The 22,592-nt window shown below is 38.7% G+C and overlaps 1 protein-coding gene across 6 annotated transcripts in view; it reads right to left on the reverse strand.

Annotated features, from left to right (window-relative positions):
* DROSHA (drosha ribonuclease III) overlaps positions 1-22,592 on the reverse strand; it is a 119,464-nt gene that overhangs the window by 94,698 nt on the left and 2,174 nt on the right. For 4 of the 6 annotated variants that reach the window (XM_055325124.1, XM_055325125.1, XM_055325122.1 and 1 more), the window contains 8 exons: positions 21,572-21,637; positions 19,573-20,406; positions 15,405-15,497; positions 9,695-9,805; positions 9,224-9,455; positions 5,193-5,334; positions 3,364-3,518; positions 575-655 (listed from right to left, as the gene is read on the reverse strand). In XM_055325124.1, coding sequence (XP_055181099.1) covers positions 575-655; positions 3,364-3,518; positions 5,193-5,334; positions 9,224-9,455; positions 9,695-9,805; positions 15,405-15,497; positions 19,573-20,406; positions 21,572-21,591 — 1,668 coding nt within the window. In that variant the 5' untranslated portion in view covers positions 21,592-21,637. The remainder of the gene's footprint in view (positions 1-574; positions 656-3,363; positions 3,519-5,192; positions 5,335-9,223; positions 9,456-9,694; positions 9,806-15,404; positions 15,498-19,572; positions 20,407-21,571; positions 21,638-22,592) is intronic. The other 2 variants (XM_055325127.1, XM_055325128.1) reach the window with 2 other exon arrangements.

Genomic DNA, 22,592 nt, shown 5'->3' on the forward strand with positions numbered 1-22,592 from the left:
AATGAAGGAAAATAACTGAAAGTGAGCAGTTACATATAATTCAATGATATAAAGTATTCAACTTATCTAGTCAAATATACTTGGAGTGTCTTCGATAAACCAGGGGATGGCGTACACAGGTGAAACCATTCATGTGCCACTCACAGTTTAGTAGGGACCAGCCTAACAAAGACAATAGCTTACATGCCCCAACAGAAAGAGAATATGTGCCTTACAGTACTTTAATAAAATCATTTTTCCAGGTTAATTCATAACCATTTATAATAAAGGCATGAAAAAATTACTCTATGTACAGTTTTAAGGTATTTAAAATAACAACAAAACCCCTCAAACACACTCTGCCTACTTTAAACAGCATATCTTCCAAAACTTGTTAAAGTTTCCTTTATAACATTCCCCACCTCACCCTCAAAAACCGAAGCACTCTTCTCCAATTATCAGTAACAGAGACTATTAGGGAAGATAAAAAGACTATTTCAATGGTATTATTTCATTTATGGGGAAAGAACAGTAACAGCATCTGTCTACTTCTGGCTTCTCAGCACTTACAAATATAATAACCCAAATGAGTTACCTCTTCTCCGGGATAAATGCTGTGCCTGATTCCTGTGCGTCTTGCTTTGGCGCTGCATTTGCAGAGTGGCCCATCATTCATCTGTCAGAAACAGAATGTAATTCTTTTTTATTGGGGGGAAAATCCACACCACGCACGACAAGGCCTCAGAAACTGTGTGGGTTTTAATGTCATGAGTATGGGAGCTCTGAAGAGGCTGTCACGGTTAGAAGATTAAACGGATGTTCCAAAACCAATAAAGCTGCAAACTGTCTATATTGTCTGATAAAGGGAAACCATATGACAACGCTGGATTCCCAAGTTATTTGTGCAGCCAAGCAGAAAATATCAATGTCGGTATACCATTTGCCCCGTCTTCCCCTACCACTTTCCAGTGAGTTTCTCCCATTTCCTATTTCAGAAAAAATGACTCTTTCACAAAAGAAAAGCATATTTTATACCCTGAAGGAACACAGAGAATGCTTTGAAGGTGACCCACAGATTAAATGTTTCCAAAAGAGAAACCTAAAGGTATCTAAAGCAGAGAGGAATAAAAAAAAAAAAAAAGAAAAAAGCTACTAGAAGCGGAGAAACTCAATGCTAATCAGGTGAGTCAATGGTCAATGTCTGTTTTTTCACCTGAATTTGTTTTACTGCCATGAACTCCATCCACATAATAAAATGAGTGAATAATTCCTGGATGCCTCTTGGGTAGAAAGATAACTGCTAACTCAGGGTTCATGTACTCAAGGAATATTTACTCTAGACAGGACAAATAACATGCAAATGATATACTTAGTAATTTAAGGAAAAAGGAAAAAGAGTCCACGTGGCAATATAAAACCACTGGCTTTAAAGAAACATGTGAAGGGCAGAAGAGGACAGGAAAAGAAGGTAATAGCTACTCCACGCGAGGCACAGGCATGAGACAAAAAAGGAAAGGAAGAAAGCCTATGTTTTGCTCTAGGGACATGATACCCATCTAAACAGAACAGATCATTTATGTGAGCAAGAAGACCAAAGAAGCAGAACTGAGGTCAAAATCATAAAGGGCCTTAAAAGTGAGTTGCATGAGTTTATTCCAAACAAATGGTAATACTGAATCAAAACACAGACTAGAGCATCAGTCTGGAGAATGGAAAAGTGTAGTTCCATTTCTCACTTTCTTTGTACTAATTAAAATAGATATATATGTATGTATGTGTTACGTAGGGATTTATAACTCATATCTAATGAAAATATCTCAATAAAACTTCGAAAAGAAATATTAAAAGTGAAAAACAATAACTTTCGTTATCCTTTTGGGAAATGTAAAGGTTCAGGTAGCACAAGCAGAGGGATAACACTGCTCCCTAAAAAAAAAAAAAAAATCACATTAAGATATTATCCAAAGTAACAGTTGGCAAACCGAGTTGTGATAGGCTTCACTTAAAAGTCACAACACACTCCCCTCAATGTCGGTCAGTGGAAAAAATCACTTCTTGCTCACCAATTTCCAGAGAAGCACACCAACATCCTACATTCCTGCCTTTTACCAGGGTCTCAGCCCCAGTGCAGATTCACCCTTTACAAGGCACAACTGTACAGAGGATGCAAACCAAACACAGTAAACAGAATGGTGAGACTACATAGAAGGCGTTTGTAAATCTCTAATAAAAATAAGAACATACAGAAACCAAGGGACAGGCTTCTTGATAGAACAATGTGTTAAAAAGACCACATACGGGGGAAAGGGAGTGACAACTAATGGACAGAGGACTGGATTTCTTTTAGGGGAAACAAAAGTGCTCTAAAATTAAATTGTGATGATGGTTGTGAAATCTTGTGACTACACTTTAAAAAAAAGAAAAACTGAAATGGTGCACTTTACGTGTGTAAATTGCATATTAGGTGAATTGTAATTCACTAAAGCTGTTTAAAGAGATCATAGGCATGGTTAATAACACAAAGTAAGTTTCAAAATGCAGTCACAATTGTTAAACATTTCTGCTCAATTCCAAGAGCAAAAAGCACCACAAAATACATTTCTATCAGGCATTCCAACTATATTAGTTCTAAAGAAAAAAGCCATTCAGATAGCTGTCATCTAACAAGAACCAGAAAAGCATTCAAATTAATATAAAACGGTATGCATTTATTTACAAAGTATGTTTTATATTACCTTTTTATAGGTGTTTGTTTTATCATGGTTAATAACTTCATATGCATTAAAGGTACTATTTTTTATATGTATTGTATATTTGTAGAAAACAAATCTTTTATAAAGATACTATTTGATATTGTTACTTCATAATAAAGCAGTAAGTAAAAATAAAAATGATTATGTCCAGCTATGACATCATTAGCTCAAAACTGCTTAACAAGGAACAGAACTTACAAGGAGTTGTGACTATTATCAACTAAGCAACCTAAAGCCTTATTGGACTTAAGACATTGTTTACTATAATGCTGCAAGATACCTTTCAGATGAACGGCTTTTAAAAAGACCTACAAGTGCTCTCTCCCTCAGCCTACCATTTGTCTCCTTCCTTTTAGTGCAAGTTTAATGAGGCAGCACCATTATTCTGCTCCCTAACACAGAATTTACAAACGTCGTCAAACATGATTCAAGAGACAGTTGCTCTGGTGCTTATGCTTTGGTGCCAAACTCTGAAGCTGAAGAGAAATAAGCTCCGAGAAATGACACACAACCTTAGAGTAAAATTCAGTTTTCATATCAGCCAACATGCATCTTCTGAGCCTACAGTAATAAATGTGATGTGTGGGTCTGCAACCTTCAGAGCAAGAACACAACATAAAAACATGCGCACCTGGCCTGGGTCATTGTACCAAAGTTCATCATGAAGTCGGTCAGGATGGGCCTTCTTGCGTTTGATTTCTGCAATGACGTCGAAAACTTCAGAGTCTGAGCTGCTCGAACAGGTGCTGTCCTCATCAGACTCGCATTCAGATTCACTGGAGCTCTCTAATAGAGGTCAGGGGAAAGAGTGTAGATGAAGGAATTCACAATTGTTTATTCTTTTAACAAACATTTGGGTGCCTGTTCCGCACCAAGCACTCTGCTGAGCAGTATCATGAAAATAATACAGCCCAGAGAGCTAAGTCACAATCTAGTTAAGGAAGCAATGAAAACAAAGAGTTTTGGAAAAAGACCAAAAGGCACTCAGGCAAAAGCATGGAGGGAAGAGCACAGGGATAATGGCTAGAGCAAAGGATAAACCCACAGAAAAATACCAGGAGGTACGGAGTTCTAGTGTCATGAAAGCCAGATTGAAGGCTCTGAATACCAGACTGAAGAATTTAAGTTTTTTTTCTCTCCATGGTAGCAAAAGATTTTAGTTCTCGGAAGTGACTGGATAAAAACAGACTGAGAATTTTGCTAACTAATGTAACCCAGTCACAAAAAGACAAATACTGTGTGATTTCACTTCTGTGAGGTACTTAGAGAGCTCATATTCATAGAAACAGAAAGTAGAATGATGTAGGATGTTGGTGTGCTTCTCTGGAAACTGGTGAGCAAAAAGTGATTTTTCCACCGACCAGCATAGTAGAAAAAGGCTAGAAGAAAGAGGGACTGGGGAGTTGTTTAACAGGTACAGAGTTTCAGTTGAGCAAAATAAAAAGAGTTCTGAAGACTACACAACAATGTAAATGGTCTCAATACCACTGAACTGTATACTTAAACAATGGTTAAATGGTACATTTTGTGTTATGTGTACTTTACCACAATTTAAAACAGACCTAGAACTTAGGTTAAACCTAAGTAATATAGTATAGTACAGTAGTACAGTAATAAAACCCAAGCCTTACCTAGTTGGATTTTATAGTGTACTGCATGAGATAGATGCTACAGTCTTTGTTCTTTTACAGATGAGAAAAGACATGGAGAGATTAAATCATTTGTCCAAGGTCACATACCAAGTGGCAGAACAGGGACTTGAACCCAGGCCAGCTGGTCCTATCAGTGCTTTTGCCCACCATGGACACTGCCTCTCAGTCAGGAGACATAATGAAGGAGGACAGATGAGGGACAGAAAACACAGAAAAGGCACAGGGAATGCCTCATCTGTGGATGGCTTTCTGCTAGGGGCCGCAAAGTTAGGACAGCAGTTTCTATCTAAAAGATCTTAGCATCTACTTGGAACCTCAGAATACTTGTGAAAAAATAGACCACCATATGAAAAAGTTACAGAAACTATCCACGTGAGTTGAAAGAAACCTTCAATCAGACTGGCCTAGTGCTGGTGTTTCCTCATCAAAGCAAGGGCTCCCCAGCAGTGGAGAGGGCTACAGGGAAAGCCTGTCCATGAGAGGCCTGAGGCACAGGGAACAGGCTCCTGCTTTTGATGGGGAGGCCACACTTACGGTCTCTCCTCATTCGAAGACTGGACAATTCTACAAGGGACACAACTGTTAACATGCCCTGCAAATGAGATTGTTTATCTATTTTGCTGAATGTAATCAAGGAAAAATAAGAAAAGACAAAGTTCCATTGTTATATATTTTGCTGACCATAATTAAGGAAAAGAAAAAGAAAAAGAGGAAATTTCAATGTGAAACTCTCAAGAACATAACCCCAAAGTCAAGGTTTAAGCAATAACAAGAGCACAGGGTCTTGGTCTAAGAACTTCTGACTCACCCAAATCTTCATCTAGCTTTGTCTTGGGAGGCTCCCACGGAGGTCTAGCAGCTTTGGCCTTTTCTTGCCTACTCCCCAGTTCTTCCTCAAATTTGTCGTATAAGTCACGAAGCCTACTTGTTCCAACCACAGTAGAATCTCCCTTTGAAAAATAAAGGATCAATATTAGGAACTTCATTAATAACGGTCATACCAAAGAGACATACGACCTCATAAATAATCAAAGATTTATAACATCCAAGATACCATTTTCTTCGATTTAACCAAACATTTAAAAACAAAATTCCCAATACTGTCAATGGTGTCCTGAATCACATACAACATTTAAGGCTAACACAATCCTCAGGAACATGTACTTTGCTAATACTGAGAAATATTAAGAACTGTTCATGTACGTCCTTTTGATATGACAAAATAAATCATGACCCCTCCCCAAGAATTCATGATACCTGACACTCTCCTAGGGAACATGCACTTCTCTGCTACTAAAAATCACTGAGAGTCTATCTTCCACATTAACCACAATGATCAAAAATAAATATCCTTAGGCATGAAGAAGTCACAGGAATAAAAGGCACAGCATAGGGAATATAGTCCATGACACTGTCATAGCATTGCATGGTGATAGACAGTAGTAGCTACACTTGTGAGCATAGCGTAAAGGAGACATGTTGAATCACTATGTTGTCCACCTACAACTAATGTAACACTGTCAATTATACTTAAATTAAAAAAATTTGTAAAAAGAAACACCCTGGTAGCATTTAAAATGTCAAGAAAGGGTCACCTGGGTGGCTCAATCAGTTAAGTGCCTGACTCTTCGTTTCAGCTCAGGTCATGATCTCAGGGTCATGAGAGCAAGTTGAGCACAGAGTCTGCTGGAGATTCTCTTTCCCTCTTTCTCTGCCCTTTCCCCCACTTGTGTACTCTCTCTTTCAAAATAAATATATAAAATATTTAATTAAAGAAAAAAAACGAAAAAAAATCTTCTACATCTCCCCATATACATATATACTACCCCAGACACACAGGGATGGACACACACACACACACACACACTACAGAGTTCTACAATGCATTCTGAGAGGAAATTCTCCACTTTCCCCCCACTCTCTCTTCCCAGGTTGAAATCACTTTAAATGCCCATACTCTTCAACTTAGTAATTTTCAAAATGTAAGAACCAGACCTATCAAACATAAAAAGCAAATTAAAGCAAATCATAAAATCTGCAGTTATCCCAAAAGAGAGTAATTGCTTTTTTGAAGCTCCCCTCATTACTGACACTGGCAAAGCTAGGATAGCTGACATCCTTGCCAGCTCTGCACCAGATGACAAAACACAAAGGCAAATGTTGGGTTTCAGGTTTATTAGCCTTCCTTCTATACCAGTTTTAATACATCCATAAAAATATAAGAAAAAAAAAAAAAAAAAAGAGGGATCCCTGGGTGGCGCAGCGGTTTGGCGCCTGCCTTTGGCCCAGGGCGCGATCCTGGAGACCCAGGATCGAATCCCACATCAGGCTCCCGGTGCATGGAGCCTGCTTCTCCCTCTGCCTATGTCTCTGCCTCTCTCTCTCTCTGTGACTATCATAAAAAAAAAAGAAAGAAAGAAAAACACCTGTGCCTGTTTAAACTCTTTGAACCTCTGTATCTTCAATTTTATTTTAAAAATAATATCCATGGCAGCCATTCTCCTCTTCTTCCTTGCTAAAAGAACCATGATTGGGAGTAGAAAATTCCTGGTCTCAGGAAAAGTAGGCTCAGCCAGAGTCCCTCTCACCCTCAAAGTTATCCCTGTTCTAGTCCCCGGGAACTATGTTATGTGGCAAAAAAAACTTTGCGGATATGATTAAGATTACAGAATTTAAGAAGAAAAGATTATCTTGGATAATCTGGGTAGGCTCAATCTAATACAAGCCCTTAAGAACAGAAAACCTTTCCCAACAGGAGTGAGGGTGCAACAGGAGAGGCAGGAGATACTCAAAGTACAAGAGACACTTGACCTAAGGATGAAGGGATTTCTGAGCCAAGGGATGCACATGGCCTCAAGGTGCAGGAAACAACCTTCACCAGCCAGCCAGCAAGTAAACAAAGACCTCCATCCTATAAGCCACAAGGACCTAAATTCTGCCAACTACCTGAATAAGGAAGAAAATAGATTCTCTCCAGAAAGGAACACAGCCTTGCTGACACGCTGATTTAGGCAGGAAGACCCAAGTTTGACTTCTGACCCACGAAGCTGTGAGATAATAAATGTGTGTGCTGGTAAGCCATGAAGTTTGTGGAAACCTGTTATGGCAGCACTGGAAGATGAAGCCCTGGGAAAGACATATGATGTAGTTCTGGGGAAGGAATGGAAGAAAAAAATCCATGGGAGCTCTGGGCAAGTTCCTGGCAGAAGGCCCCATCCAACACTGCCCCTGCATCCTGTGTCTGGACAGAGTATGTAAAGACACGATGCCTGCAAGTCATCCTGCAACCATGGTCGACACTCCAGAAAGCAGCAGATACCAACTCAGAGCCCTGCCATCTCTGGGCCACTAAATGAACACTAGGCACCATCTCCCTCCAGAAAACCAGTTGAGAAAAATAAACCTGGCTTCTTTAAGTCACAATTAGTCACATATTATTAATCACAGCCACATTCTTAACTGACATACCTTTTTTTCCAGGAATGTTTTAAGGATTATGTAAGGCAATAGGAGAAGCACGAGTAAAAAGCTGTGACACCATAGGGGTGCTCAGTATGCGAGCTTCCCTTTTTTTTTTTTAAGATTTTATTTATTTCATTTATTAAGATTTTATTTATTTATCCATGAGAGACACAGAGGAAAAGAGGCAGAGACATAGGCAGAGGGAGAAGCAGGCTCCCTGCAGGGAGCCTGATGCGGGACCCGATCCCAGGACCCCAGGATCATGACCTGAGCCAAAGGCAGACACTCAACCACTGAGCCACCCAGGTGCCCTCCCTTTCCTGTATCACATGAACCACAACTTAAAACTCTACTCTTATTCATCAAGTAAAATATCACACCACCATGAGATTTCTCAAATTCTTTTTCCCAAAGACAAGACAGTCTACTTTGAACTCCCCTATAGAGAAGAGCCCAGGCCAAGGAGAAGCTGTTCTCATAAAATTCTAAATTTAAAGCTCTTCTATCTAACCCCATCCACTAAAGCTGCCATCTCCCACCTCTTACATCCCACCAAACTGGTAGATAATCATTCCTTCACTCATCCATTTAATCAATGAACATTATATGTGTCTACCCTGTGGCCAATAGGCCTAAATCAATGGGATGGAGCCCTAACACCTATCAGGAGGAAAAAAAAAAAGTAACTAAACAAAGAGACAGTGACCAAAAATACAATGGAGATGAAAGAAAACAAAGGAAAAGGAAGAGAGCACATGAAAGGGGAGGTCATGGAGTCCAACACTGCAACGAAAGTCAGCTGTCAAGCCTGGGAGCCAGACCTTTAGTAGCATGTGCACTGGATCCCTCAAGAGACTATGAAGGGTGACGATGCCGCCATTCCACAATACCAAACAATATGCACAGGAGACTTCCTATGGTCATCTTTGGTCAAGGACAGATTTGTAAAAGACAAACTCAAGGTTTCTGTAATTCCCATTTTGGGAGGAAAATATACACACACACATACACGTACAACCACAAGCTGCATAGAGTAGTTATGTGTGAAAGCTTATAAAACCGCCAGTATCAAGACTAGCAGTGTTATAAAATGCAGATTGAAGAGATACTTTAATCTACTGCACTTCTGCCTTTTTTCAGATCAAACAGCTTTGGTCTACAGCAGTGGTTCTCAACTGGGGAGGAGGGCAGGGGCACTCGGCAACATCTGAAGACAGCTTTGGTATCACAGGTGGGGAGGGGCTGTGCAGATGGCCCAGAGATGCTGCTCTACATCTTACAGTGCACAGGGCAGGCCCCACCACAGGGAATTATCCGACTCAGACTGCCAAAGGTGCCAAAGTGGAGAAAGCCTGGTCAACGGCTTCTCAGACCTACCACCTGATCCATGGGGTCACTGGAGTAGTAGTTTTCTGAGTGGGTGCAGCGGATCCACACAGGCTTAAGAAGTTCTTCTTCCTCCTCCTCATTTTTGTCAGGCAGTGTCTCCTCCGGCTCTTTTTCCTTGATTGAGGTATAATTCTTCTCTTTGCCAGTGCTCTGGCTGTCACTCCATCTGTCTTTCTCTTCCTCCCAACGAGCTCTCTTTTTCTCCCTACTTGGGGAGCGACTTTAAAAGGAGGCAAAGGAGGCTCATTATTTAAAATGCACTTACATTGTAAAACTATTCTATTTCACCTGTTTAGTTCACTTTTCACCTATAATAAAAATGCCATACCAAACCAAGACATATTATATTTACTTTTATTAAACCAGTGATTCCCAAACACTAGTCTGATGGCATCAGAATCACCTGGAGTTAGTTGTTTAAAAATACAAATTCCCAGGCCCTACCCCAGATCTACTTACTGATTCACAGTCTCCGGGGGTGGGGCCCAAGAATCTGTATTTTTAATAATCTCCCCAGGTAATTCTGGTGTGCATCCAGCAGGTTCAGGGACAACCGGCAAACCGTAACTCCTAGAAGAGAAAGATATTTCGGAAATATTTGAAAATCTCCACAAATGAGACAATCTCAGCGATGAGAATACTAGTTTTGAATCCTCCACAGCTTCCTTTGCCAAGAAAAAAAGAAAAACTTCATGAAATATGGTTTCAACTTGGCCATAAATTTAGCCTGAGGACCATAATCGATGAGTGAACCAGTTATATCATCCCTAACCATCTCTCTGGAAGCCCACACTTGGGTTACTACTTAGTGAACCACCACTCTAATTCTGATCCCTGCATATTATTATGTATTAACTCAATTACATAGGATAAAGACAACTCAATCTCCTTGAATTTCTCGTGCTTGAAATATGCAAAGGCCCATCCTATGGATGATGCCTTGAGGGAAAAACCTACAGGATAGATTTTAACTTAAGATCCAAAAATTTAAATGCAACCATACAGACCCTAAGAATCCAACCACAGAAGAGTAACTGCTTTATTTGTGTTACATCGGCATCCTTTGCAGGCACACTAACAAAGTTACTATAATCCAAGAAAGTTTACAACTGGATTAAAGTCATAAATTAACTATTCGCACCAACGCTACCACTTACTTCTAATTTTATGACAGGGAGTGTGTATGTAGGGGGAATGGGTACCTGATTAGAAAGACTATATATATTGATTACTTATTGATATAACTTCTAAATGCTACAACGTATATCATTAATTTTATTACCAGAGTTACTGAAAAGTAAAATGTACATACATCCACTGTAGCAAGCTAATAAAGCATTAACAAAAAAACAAAACTCATCCATAAAACCACTCCAAGATAACCACTACATTTCACAAATGTGTTAAAATATATAGATATAAGGCTATGCATATACATAATAATATACATGTTTTAACAAAAAAAAAAGGAACTTGATAGCCTACCTTTCTCACTCAAAAGAACATCAGGAATACTCTTCTATTTCAATACATCTATAACTGAACCACTTTTAATAGGCACCTACTATTCTTTTACATACGTATGCCATAATTTAACGAATCTGATCATAGCCATTTAGGTTATTACCTCTTGAGTTTTTTGCCAACGTAAACAATGCTACTGTAAAAACACTTGTTCTCTGCACACTTGTCAAATTATTTCACACAAAGAATGTATACCTTTCTTTTTAAGGCTTCTCTATAGGTAGGTAGTACCAGTTTAGACTACACTCAAAACCATATGCAAGTTCCAATTTCCACACATCCTGTCAACATGATTATTTTTAATCTCAGCCATTCTGATGAAAGAAGGATTTTATTTGACTTCTAATTTTTTTATCACTACTAAAATAATGTTTCATGCTCATTCCCTTTATGAACATCCCAGTCATGTGCTATGCCAGTACCATTAAAATTAGTAGTTTTATTTACTGAAAAAGTTTTCTTTATAACTGCTCTTCTGTCAAATGTAATGAAACCTTTTTCACTTTTTTGTTTCCCTTTTAATTCTAGACTTTTTTGTTTATGCTGCCTAACTTTTAGTGCAATGCTTAGAATCTTTTCCCATCCCAAAGTTAAATACATATTTTCTATTTTCCTCACTTAATATTATATTTTTAAATTCTATCTCTCTAAGATATAAGAAATACAATTTCATTTTTTTACTCCATATGGCTTGTCAATTATCCCATCAGTTTCTCCTCAAATGTGAAACAATTTAATGACAGATGTAAATTTGTATATTACTTGAATGTTGCTCAATATTTGGGATATTTTATACCCATATCAAATTGTTTTAATCATTCTATGTATTTAACATTTTAATTCTACTAAAGTAAGTATCCCTGCATAATTATTTTCATTATTCTCACTTCTATTCCAAAGAATAATCTGGGTCATTATAAAGTTTGAAAACCAGTAGTTCAACTGAAGTAACACTGAAATTATAGGTTATTTGAAGAAAACTGTTATTTTCACAACACTGTCTTCCACTTCCACTATGGGACTACGGCACGCCCTCCTCCACTCATTGTCACCCTCTCTTCAGCTACATTTCTAGTTTGCTTCAAACTGATCTATATATTTTTAAAGCTCACTAAGATATTTAATTTTAGTTAAATTTTCTATAGTGAACCTTTCTATAGTGAACGTACATTTTTTCCCCATTACATTTTCTTAGGTGTTTCCAGTATTTAGGAAAGATATTAATTTTGATATATTTGTTTTATAATTGTCAACTTCAGTGAATTGGTTTCTTAGCTGAACCTCTTGAATTTTCCTGCTAATACCATTAGCTAATAATGACAACCTTTAGCTCCCACTAGTATGGGTTGGTTTACGTTTATTTTAGTGCTTACTGCAAGCCTGACACTCTGCTTAGCACTTTACACTCAGATTTAATCCCTAGAAGAATCCTATGAGGCAGATGTGAACATCTCCTACAGAGAAAACAGAATGAGAAACTGCATCACTTGCCCAATATCATAAAGCTAGTAAGTTGGTAGTTAAATGCTAATACGGTTGTTTGACACAGGCATTTTGACCTGTACTAAAATCCCAAGGAGCACCTGGTTGGCTCAGTGGCTGAGCATCTGCCTTTGGTTCAGGTCATGATCCTGGGGTCCTGGGATCGAGTCTCACATCAGGCCTGTTTCTCCCTCTACCTATGTCTCTGCCTCTCTGTCTCTCTTGAATAAATAAATAAAATCTTTAAAAAAAAATCTCACTAAATGTTTATTATTATTACCTAGAAACAAGGGCAAAAACACCTTCATGCCACCTCCCTCAAAGCAGGTCTCTTTAATGATGGATAGTCAGGGTTGTCTGTTGTGACCATCAATTAATCTTGGTTTGTTTTTTTAACACTTTGAGAAGGTCATTTCAAAACAGGAACAAAACATCTTTTTTAGGTTAAGTGTCTCAGGCACTCCAAATTTCAAAATCCAAACTTGAACTTGTTTCTTAACAATAAGCTATATACAAATGCTAAGTTTTCCTCTTTTATAGTATTTACATCTCTGGTTTTAATTTTCTCATCCACTGCATTAGTTGGAACTCATAGAATCCAAGTCTCTGCCTTCTCCACAAGCTACTGGGCATTGGAGAAGAAACCACTAGACAAAGAGATTTCCAGCACTCTACATTGAAACTCACCAACCTCAAATGTGGTCCTCAATGGTTTCTAGCAACACAGTACCTGGTTTTCCTGTCCTTTGCTCTTCCTCCTCAGGTCCTTTCTCTCTGAACAAACTCTTCCTAGTTAATCTCTAATCCATGGCATTTAATATTTCCAGCTAGGATCTCTTTTCTGAACTTTATATCTGTGTATTCAATTAACTACTACAAATTCCACTTGGTAGTCTCACAGATTCTCAAACTCCACATGCCCAAACTGTACACATCCTGCATCGTTTTTAGTGCTCCCCACCCCCAATGGGGACCACCAGATCTCAGGTGATGGCTACTGACTTTTCTTTCCTCACCATCAGTTATCCCACTGACTCTATCTCATACATACCTCTCAATTACCTCTACTGTTCCCCATTACCACTACCACTGCGCTGGTTAGGTACAATCACTTGTACAGATTAAAAAAGACATCTAAACTGATTTCGTCCAGGCTTGATCCTCTCAGAGCACTTGTCTCCACTGCAACTTTCGCACATGCTCTTTTCTCTCCCTCTACTATCCCCTTCCCTAATGCATTCCTACACACACTTCAAGTATCACTTATAAAAAATGTAAAATGTCCATTTTTCTATGACTACCCAAGACTGAGCTCTCACTGTTGTGTTCCCAGAGCAACATGTAATTGCTCTGTCAAAAGCACTTCTCAAGACACTTAACTTTCTCATTCCTGTAAACTGGGGACTCTTGTGAATGACTGTATCACTTATGCCAATATAATACCTGGGACACACAGGGTGCGATGTTCTTTGTTCACTTTTTGATTAAGTCATACAACATTAGGTGACAGAGACAGGCAACAGAGCCACATCTTTTTCCTCACTTGAATGGGAAAGCCTAAAGGTTTCAAAACTAAATTTGACTCTTCTGAGACGGTGTCAATCATGTTCAACATGAGATAATATTCTCCATCATGTGAAAGAAGTCTGCTTATATACCTAGTTTACCAAAGCTTCTATTTCTAAAAGGATGCTGGTTCTATTTTAAATATCTAATAAACAGGAACTGAAATAGCTCTACAGATTTTGATAGAATTATAGAGTTCCTAATACTAACCTATTTATTCATGCAATCTTGGAGTAAACTGTTTTTTCTTTTTGAGTAAATTTATTTTAACACACTACTGAAAACAACTGGCTAATATACTCAGCATTTTCATATCTATATTTATAAAAAAGATTGCTTTGTAGTTTATTTTCCATCAGGTTAGGTTTAGCCATCTTGGTTTTCTGGACACCACAGCATGGAGCTAAGTAAGCTCTCCTTCCATCTTCATCAATGTTCTAGAACAGTCCAAAACTTTTTTTTGGAGGTGATACACATCCAACTTTTTCCACTTTTCTGTAGTTACCAGCCTAATAAAATTTTCTGCTTCTTATGTGGTTTGGAATTTTTGCTTTTACAGAAATCAACTCATCACATCCAAGTTTCTAAATTTTGTAAATATGGTATCTGTACTTATACCAACATATTATAATTTTTAAATCCCTTTCATTCCTATGATACATTCTTTCTTCTACATAATGGAATGTGTTTTTCTTTTCCTGATTTGCCACATTTTAAATCATATGACCTTTCAAAGAAGTCTTGCATTTACTTCTAAATATTGTTACAGTGCTATAGTTCTGTTTGCTATGTCATTTTTTATCTTCAAAAAAAAAACTTTTTATCTTTAAATCTTTCTTAATCTTTCTTATACTTTACCAACATGTAGAACTAAGTGATCAGAGAATAATGATATAAACATATTTTATATGTTATATGTAATCTTATATATAAAATATATACATATATAGTTACCATTTATTTCCCACTAACTTTGGACCCAGTTCTAAGAGTTTTTTATACATTTTTATCTCAATGACTCCTCACCACTCAATAAGGCAAGTATAACTGTTACTTTAGACAAAGACATTGAGGATTAAAAAGGTTAGATAACTCTGCCCAATATCAAAGCTGGGAGAATAACTGCCCCCAAATCTGTCAGATTCCAGAGTGCTATTCTTGATTACCACTACATAAGGCCATGAAGTGGTTACACCCTATAGGTTCTGAGTTACAACAATATCAATGTCATAAAGTGTGATCGCAGTTTTACTCTTCTCAGAAACAAGTAAATTTAAGAGCATAATTATGAATTTCCAAAATCTTAAGCTTTGAATTATTGCATATATATAGTTTGATAGCAATTGAGATCAGAAAAAGTAGCCTATATAATTTCTAATTTTTTTTTTTTTTTTTGGAAATTTATCAAGATTTTCCTTGTGTGTCATCAATACATCTTGAAAGTAAAGGTTTTTTAGTTATCGGCTGTTTTAGCTTTTCGCAGGGCATTCTGGATAGATTCTTGGGCTATTTTGAAGAGTTGGTGATATTATGGATAAGCACAAAACCTGAATTCAAGGAGATCTATGACTTCTTTCAGTGTCAACTCCTTGCTTACCTTCCAGATCTCTTATACTCTTTTTTGTAGGACCTTTCCAGAGATGGTGATCTTCGGCTGTCCCGGTGCCTGTGTCTCTCCCGTTCCCGCTCTCTTAAAGGAATTAATACACAGAGCTGTTTTCAACAGAAAGACTCAAAAACACCATCTCTTTTTACTGAATTCATCTTCTACATAAATGGCCCTCACCTATGAATTTTTCAGGCACTATTCTCTATGGGACATTTTTATTCATCACTTATTAAAGGGTAAAGTTGCTCTTCACTTTACAGAAGTTAACTAACTTGGATGTCTTTTGTTGTTTTCTTTAAAGAAAGAAGTCATACTTGATGCTAAGCAACAAAGGTATTTATCACAATCTTCTCTCCAGATGTTCCAACCAGCCAACCCCTGGTTGTTGGACCTACAGGGAAAACTTTAAAGGATTCTACTACCTAGTGAATTCTAGAAAACTCCCAATTTCATCTATCAAATAAGTGTAAATTAAAGCTTTTATTGAGAAAACTGAGATAAGGTTCTATAATTAGAGTTCTAAACTCTTATATGTTAGAGGCCTGAGTTGTAGTTCTAGGTATAGCTGACTGGCAGGAGATTCTAAATCACTTTACCTTTAAATGCTGTTTTCATCGGAAACAACTCTAAATGGAGACATTGGGTATCCACAACGTACGACAGAATGAGGGATTTTAAAATTTTTCAATGTAAAACGGGAATTTGATGATGATAACAATAATAACTTCTGAGCCTATTTAATAAGTGCAATGAAGATCTGGAACAAAAACTTGGAACTCTAGGGTGTTTAAATCAGAGCTAAACCTAAGGGAAATAACCACTCAATCTTACAATGGGGAAAAAAAAAATGTTTTATTAGTCTGAGTCCAATAAGAAGACTATAAAAATGTCTGAACTCAAAAACTTCCCCCAACCTATGGCCAAAGAGAGGAAATATAAACACACTGAAAATCAAAACTTACAAAAATGATTGAGAAATGTGACTGTTTATAGATATTAAAACAGAAATTGTTTTTTCACTTAAAGATCACCTCCACCTCAAGAAAGATTCCTTTGAATAATATACTTTTAACATACGTATAAGCCTCAGGTATACATTAGCTGTCCAAATAAAGTAGCTGGAGCTTGGGAGTCTACATTCTTTTAATCTGATACAGTTTACTGAGGTACCTGGCTGGCTCAGTCAGTAGAACATACAACACTCGATCTCGGGATTGTAGTTCAAGCCCCACAGTGGGTGTAGGAAATACTTTAAAAAAATTAATAAATAAAATTACAGCTTACGTTAAAGCAGTAAAATCCCAACTAACAAGTGGTGTCACGTGACAGATAAAATATAACATGTAATAACATGGTGGCTGAAAAGAATAATCATCTATATTTCCAAGTAAAAATCTGTTGAAAAGACCTTCCTAATTTTTTGTATTTTAACATTCAGGCAATAGAATTCTGCATTTGAGAACGACATTTCTGATGATGATTGCTACCTCTGAGTGGGTATGAGTTGAAAAGGCCAATTTGGATAATATAAAGCACATTAGTAATACTATATAGAGAATCCATTTAAACCAAGAAAAACAATGTTTGGGTTACTTTTCCAAAGACTCTTTCTTGTCTGCAAGCATTAAAATATTCCTTAGGTACATAATATTAGCTCTCTGATGGCTACACATTGTACTCACCAGGACAGCTATGGGGACTGTCGTGCTGTAGCACCATTCAGTTACGGGAAGCCACTGCACTGTCCCCACCACCCTGCAGAACAGCATGTTGAGTGCACTATATCTGTGGCCATTTCTTTTCCCATTCCCAAGAGTAACCTTAATTTTTCTTAACAAATGCACATGCACATATCCACTTCTTCACAAACTTCCTCTAGAAATAGTTTGTTCTAAAACAATCTGGTAATTTGTATTCAATCATATTTTAGAGGAGAAAAAGAAGGAAGACGGAATCTGGGAAAGGATAGATTGACTTACCTAAGAAGCAAAGGGAGCAGTAGCCGGAGGACAGACCACAGAACTAACATAAACTTAATACAGTTTAATGCACAAATTTGTGAAGTTTTGGTTTTCTCCAATATACTTCCAGAAGTTATGCTACGACATCACATGCCCCATTTTTATTTTATAGGAATATTCCATATAAAACAGATGACTGACACTCTACCTAAGACCTCAAAGGGAGCTGGTTATTATGTGGCCATGACACTAAGGCAGCTCTAGGGCAAACACCCCAAGTGCATCCCAAAACAACTCCAAGATAAATAAAGGCCGTTTAGAAAGATGAGCTAACTGCCTAAGCAGGTCTTTCATAGTCAAGGAGTCTCATTTAGGATAACGCACATTAATCGTAATTTTTTTTGGCACTTGATTTCACTTACAGGTCCCTCAGTTGACAGGACATTAAGTTCTTTAAGCAAACATATAGCTCTAAGTTTAAGCCTGATTCAAGAATTTAGGATTTTTACAGCAGCGTCCTAAAAACTCTAACTGCGGCACCCCAAAATGGGGGAAAAAAAGTGCCCACTAGAATGTTGAAGTTTGCATTGAAGTGCTTCCCTAGAAATAGGATTATTAACAATCACTTCAAAGTCTAAAGAAAACTATTAACAAACACTTTCCAGTTTAGATTTTCATCATAAAATTCTAAAATAAACTATCATAGCCCTCTGCCAATTAGCCCATCAGAGAATAGTTAAGGACAAAACTGACCAGAAATAGTAATTCGTGCTGAGAAAACTTTTTAGTCTATCAACTCTGAGTTAGCTCTGGCTCACCAGAAATCAGTCATCTCTGCAGGAAACAACTTTCCTTCTACCTTCCACTGGGCATCAGGAAGAGGAAACAACACATTTTCCTTCCAAACCTTCCAACCACTAATCACTCTCTTCAGGACTAGGAATGACCAACACCACTTACTGGCAAAATGTTCAGTCATGAACATGAAAACTCAACAGCTATGAGAAAAATGTGGAAACCGAGAAGCAAACTGATTCCAAAGGAACCAAGACCAGCTCTCTACAAACCCACATAGTGAAGTGACTTGGTTTGGTAAGCTCAAACCCTTTTAGCACAGAAGTTCCTAAGGATAATGAAGGTAAGTAAACACACCACAAGGGACAGAAAGAGAAGCATCGCTACTAGCTCAACAAATGGGAAGCTTCAACCATACAAGAAGTTCACTGAAGGTACAAAGTATTTGGTATGATCATTATCAATGTTTTTATTTTCCCACCTAAACCAACAGTTCTTAGACTTTTGGAGAAAAGTCTTGAGATTCTGCTGTAAGCTACCAATTTACTTATAGAAAAACATGCACACACATATAACATTCTGCATATAACTTCAGAGCATTTCTATAAACCCATCTAAGAATCCTGGTTTAGAAATAAATGCCTGCTGGAAATCTCACTTTCTTACATGTATCTGGTACACATATTTGGTCTCTTGAAAAAAACACATGTAATCTGGAATGAAACAGTATTTTTTCAAATACAACTTTCTTCAGTATAAAAACATTTCAATGCAACAAAATCAAGTTAACAACTATTTTGAATAAATAAATAAATAAAAGCTATTTTGAAAACTTTGATGATGTGTAACCAACATTATTGCACTTTACAAGGAAAACAGAGCAAGAAGGCAACTATGTACAATAAAGCTCCACTTATCTTAAAAGCCAGAAAGCAAGTTCCACTTAACTAGAACTAGTTTGATTGCTCATTGATAACATAGAGATCGATTCCAAATGAACTCAGGTGCTTTAACCTGATATGGTGATCATACTGAACAAAAGTAAATATGATAATGCAAAGAACAGGAAAAAGTAATACGTGAACTTTCATTAGATCACCATTAAAAAAAAAAAAAAGATCACCATTAAAACATCAGCTGTATTTTGCAAGAGTAATCAGCTTACGCTCATTGCAATGAATCTACATTGATGATTTGAAATGATTTTCAAAAGTGGCTTTTCTGACATTAACTACTTTACTTGTCAGTTGTCTCTTCCTCTTTAAAACAGCTCCAAAAATGCTTTCTTCCCTTTATAAATCAAAATGCACTGCTGGACCTTTTTGGTTCGGTCCTCTGAGAAACCCAAATGGCCCATGTCTGGACCTCTGTAGTTCACTAAAACCACACATGTGCTTTACCTGCTTCGCTCATAGCTCCGGTGACGGGAGGGCGTTCTCCCTCGGTCGTAATCTGATCTGTAGCGGCTATCTGGTCTTCTCCTGTCAGGACTTCGGCCTCGTTCCCGTCGATCCAGGGACCGATGCCTCTCGCCTCGGCCGTGACTGTGATCCCGGTGCCTGTGATCCTCGTAGTGCTTGAGCCTTTCAGGGGACCTTCTCTCACTAGGAGCCTTTGGGAGGGGGTATGGAGGGAGGTGCCTAAAATGGGGACTACTGCTGTTATTAGCACTGGGTGGAAAAGAACTGGGGTTGTTCTGGAAGCTATTAAAATTGGGAGGTGGGAAATTATGGTGTGAGTACCCTGGAGGGTACTGATAATTGACCTGCTGTGGCATGACCGGAGGGGGTGGGGGGTGGGGCATGGAAGGAGGGGGCATCATGAAAGGGAAAGTGCCCTGTCCAGGAGGTGCTCCAGGGACTGGGGGGTTATTAGGACAGGGCATTGGAGGTGGCATAGGAGGAAAACAAGGAGGCACTGGGAAGGGGGGCCTCATCTGGTGATTTGGGAAGGGGGGGCGTATAGGGCAGGGGGGAAGAGGGCCCTGGGCTGACGGAGGCATGGGAGGAGGGAAGGGGACAAAGTCTGGTCGTGGAGGCAGAAAATTGGGGGCTGGAGAGTTCGAGAACGTGGTGGAAGGGGCACTTGGAGGTTCATATTGATATTGCACAGGAGGCTGCTGAGGATGAAGTAGTCTCAGATTTTGAGGCCTGAAGGCTGGGGCTGAGGGTCTGGCTCCATGTCCTCCTCGCCCTCGGGGACACCCTCGTCCTGGATGGAACGACATTCTATGACTTTGTGGGAGGAAAGAAAAAGAAAAGAAAACCAAAAACTCACCATAAACAGGGTGTCACAAATGCCTGACCATCTTCAAGAGCAACTGACACCTTCAGCCACTGGATTATTCTACCTACCTGACACTGAGCTCTCTATAATACCTCAAACTCCCATGGCCAATAAAGTCCTATTCCCCTGTCTCAGTCCCTGGCTTCTGTCATTCCCTAAAGCTGCTCCTCCTCCAGAATGATGAACTCAACATCCGACTATTTAATCATATGCTGTTATGTCCTTGCTCAGGCTCCCCAAAAATCTGAACCTCGCCATGTCATCCCACCTGTACACCACTCTCTACATCTGCACCAGCACCTTCCTGTCTTCACCTTCCTCCACACTCAGCAGAGACTCCACAAATTCAACATACCTGGTCCTAAAAGGAATTAACGACCCTCCCCTCCAAAACAATACCAATGGCTGCTCTTTTACGGTTTCTATTTTTTTTTTTTTTAAGATTTTATTTATTTATTCATGAGACAGAGAGGGAGGCAGAGACACAGGCAGAGGGAGAAGCAGGCTCCATGCTGGGAGCCCGATGTGGGACCCAATCCCAGGACCCCAGGATCATGCCCTGAGCCAAAGGCAGACGCTCAACTGCTGAGCCACCCAGGCATCCCCAGTGTTTCCTATTTCAATAGATAACAGCATTTATTGGTCCTCAAGTCATACTTCAGCCAATTATCTGACAACGTTTCCTCCCTTACCCCTTTTACCCAAAAATGTATTTTAAATTCCCATCACTTCTGCTTCATAAATACTTCCTAAGTTCACCCACTTCACACCATCATTTCTTCCCTGGCTATAATAACAACCCCACTGGTCTTTCTATAATCACTAGCACTACCCATCAGGCCTTTGTTAGGTTCCCTGCTCTCACATTCTGTGCTGCTTCCTGGCAGGTCCTACAGTAATTACAATTCACCAACTAATTACCTCATTCCACCATTCATGTTTGCCTGCACCTCAGAACTATAAGCTCCATCAGGGCAGCACTCTGGTCTGTGCTCCTAGCCATGTCCATGGCCCACATAAACACACCTCCTCCTCTGCCCACGTTACCAAAATCGGGGTTTGCTCTTCTATCTGCTCTCCCAAAACCTCCACCATTACCGTCACACCACTCACCACGTATTGCCTTGCATCATGACACGGTGTCTGGATATGTCACATCTTCCACAGAGAATATAAGCGCTAGAGGACAGAAAGAATAAAACAGGCATAAAAATGTTTCCCAAACTGCTAATGTCTGCAATTCTCTTAACAATGATTTTGCATTCTCCAATACATTGAACATACTGACAAAATTAAGAGTATATTCCCCCGAATTAAAGTTTACAACTAACTTTTAAGATGACCTTATCACACAGTGAGACTAACAAGCAAATTCAAATATAACTATAATTTTTAAACACAACAGTTATCCTTGATTTCATCCTCAGCTTTCCACTGAAGAATGCTGTGAACATGAATGGCTTTCCAAATGCTTAAGTTTCAACAAGATAGTTTTAAAACTTAAATAAATACTAAGTGCAAAAAACTTGACTATAGTGTTATCTTCCTAAGGTCTATCTAACTAAAAGTTTTACCGATAGGCTTAAGGTAGATTTTCAAAAGGCTCAAGAAAATAATGTCAGATTTTTTAGCTCTATCAATCACTGTGCTTAATAACTAGCAGGCATATAATAACATCTAATTGGTGATTATTATTCAGCCTAAGGCCTTCATGATAAACCTAGGACCTACACAGTTGATCTCGCCACCATGGACTACTCATGGCTCCTGGCCAACAGAATCTAATTCAAACTCCCATGTCTGGCATTTAAAACCCATTACCACGGGGATCTCTGGGTGGCTCAGCAGTTTAGCGCCTGCCTTCGGCCCAGGGTGTGATTCTGGAGTCCCAGGATCGAGTCCCACGTCAGGCTCCCTGCATGGAGCCTGCTTCTCCCTCTGCCTGTGTCTCTGCCTCTCTCTCTCTCTCTCTCACTTTGTGTCTCTCATGAATAAAAAAGCAAAATCTTTAATTAATTAATTAATTAATTAATAAAACCCTCTACAGGGCAGCACTGGTGGCTTAGCGGTTTAATGCTGCCTTCAACCCAGGGTGTGATCCTGGGGACCTAGAATCGGGTCCTGCATCGGGCTA

Source organism: Nyctereutes procyonoides, unplaced genomic scaffold, assembly GCF_905146905.1.
Source record: "Nyctereutes procyonoides isolate TBG_1078 unplaced genomic scaffold, NYPRO_anot_genome, whole genome shotgun sequence".
Classification (NCBI taxonomy): domain Eukaryota; kingdom Metazoa; phylum Chordata; class Mammalia; order Carnivora; family Canidae; genus Nyctereutes; species Nyctereutes procyonoides.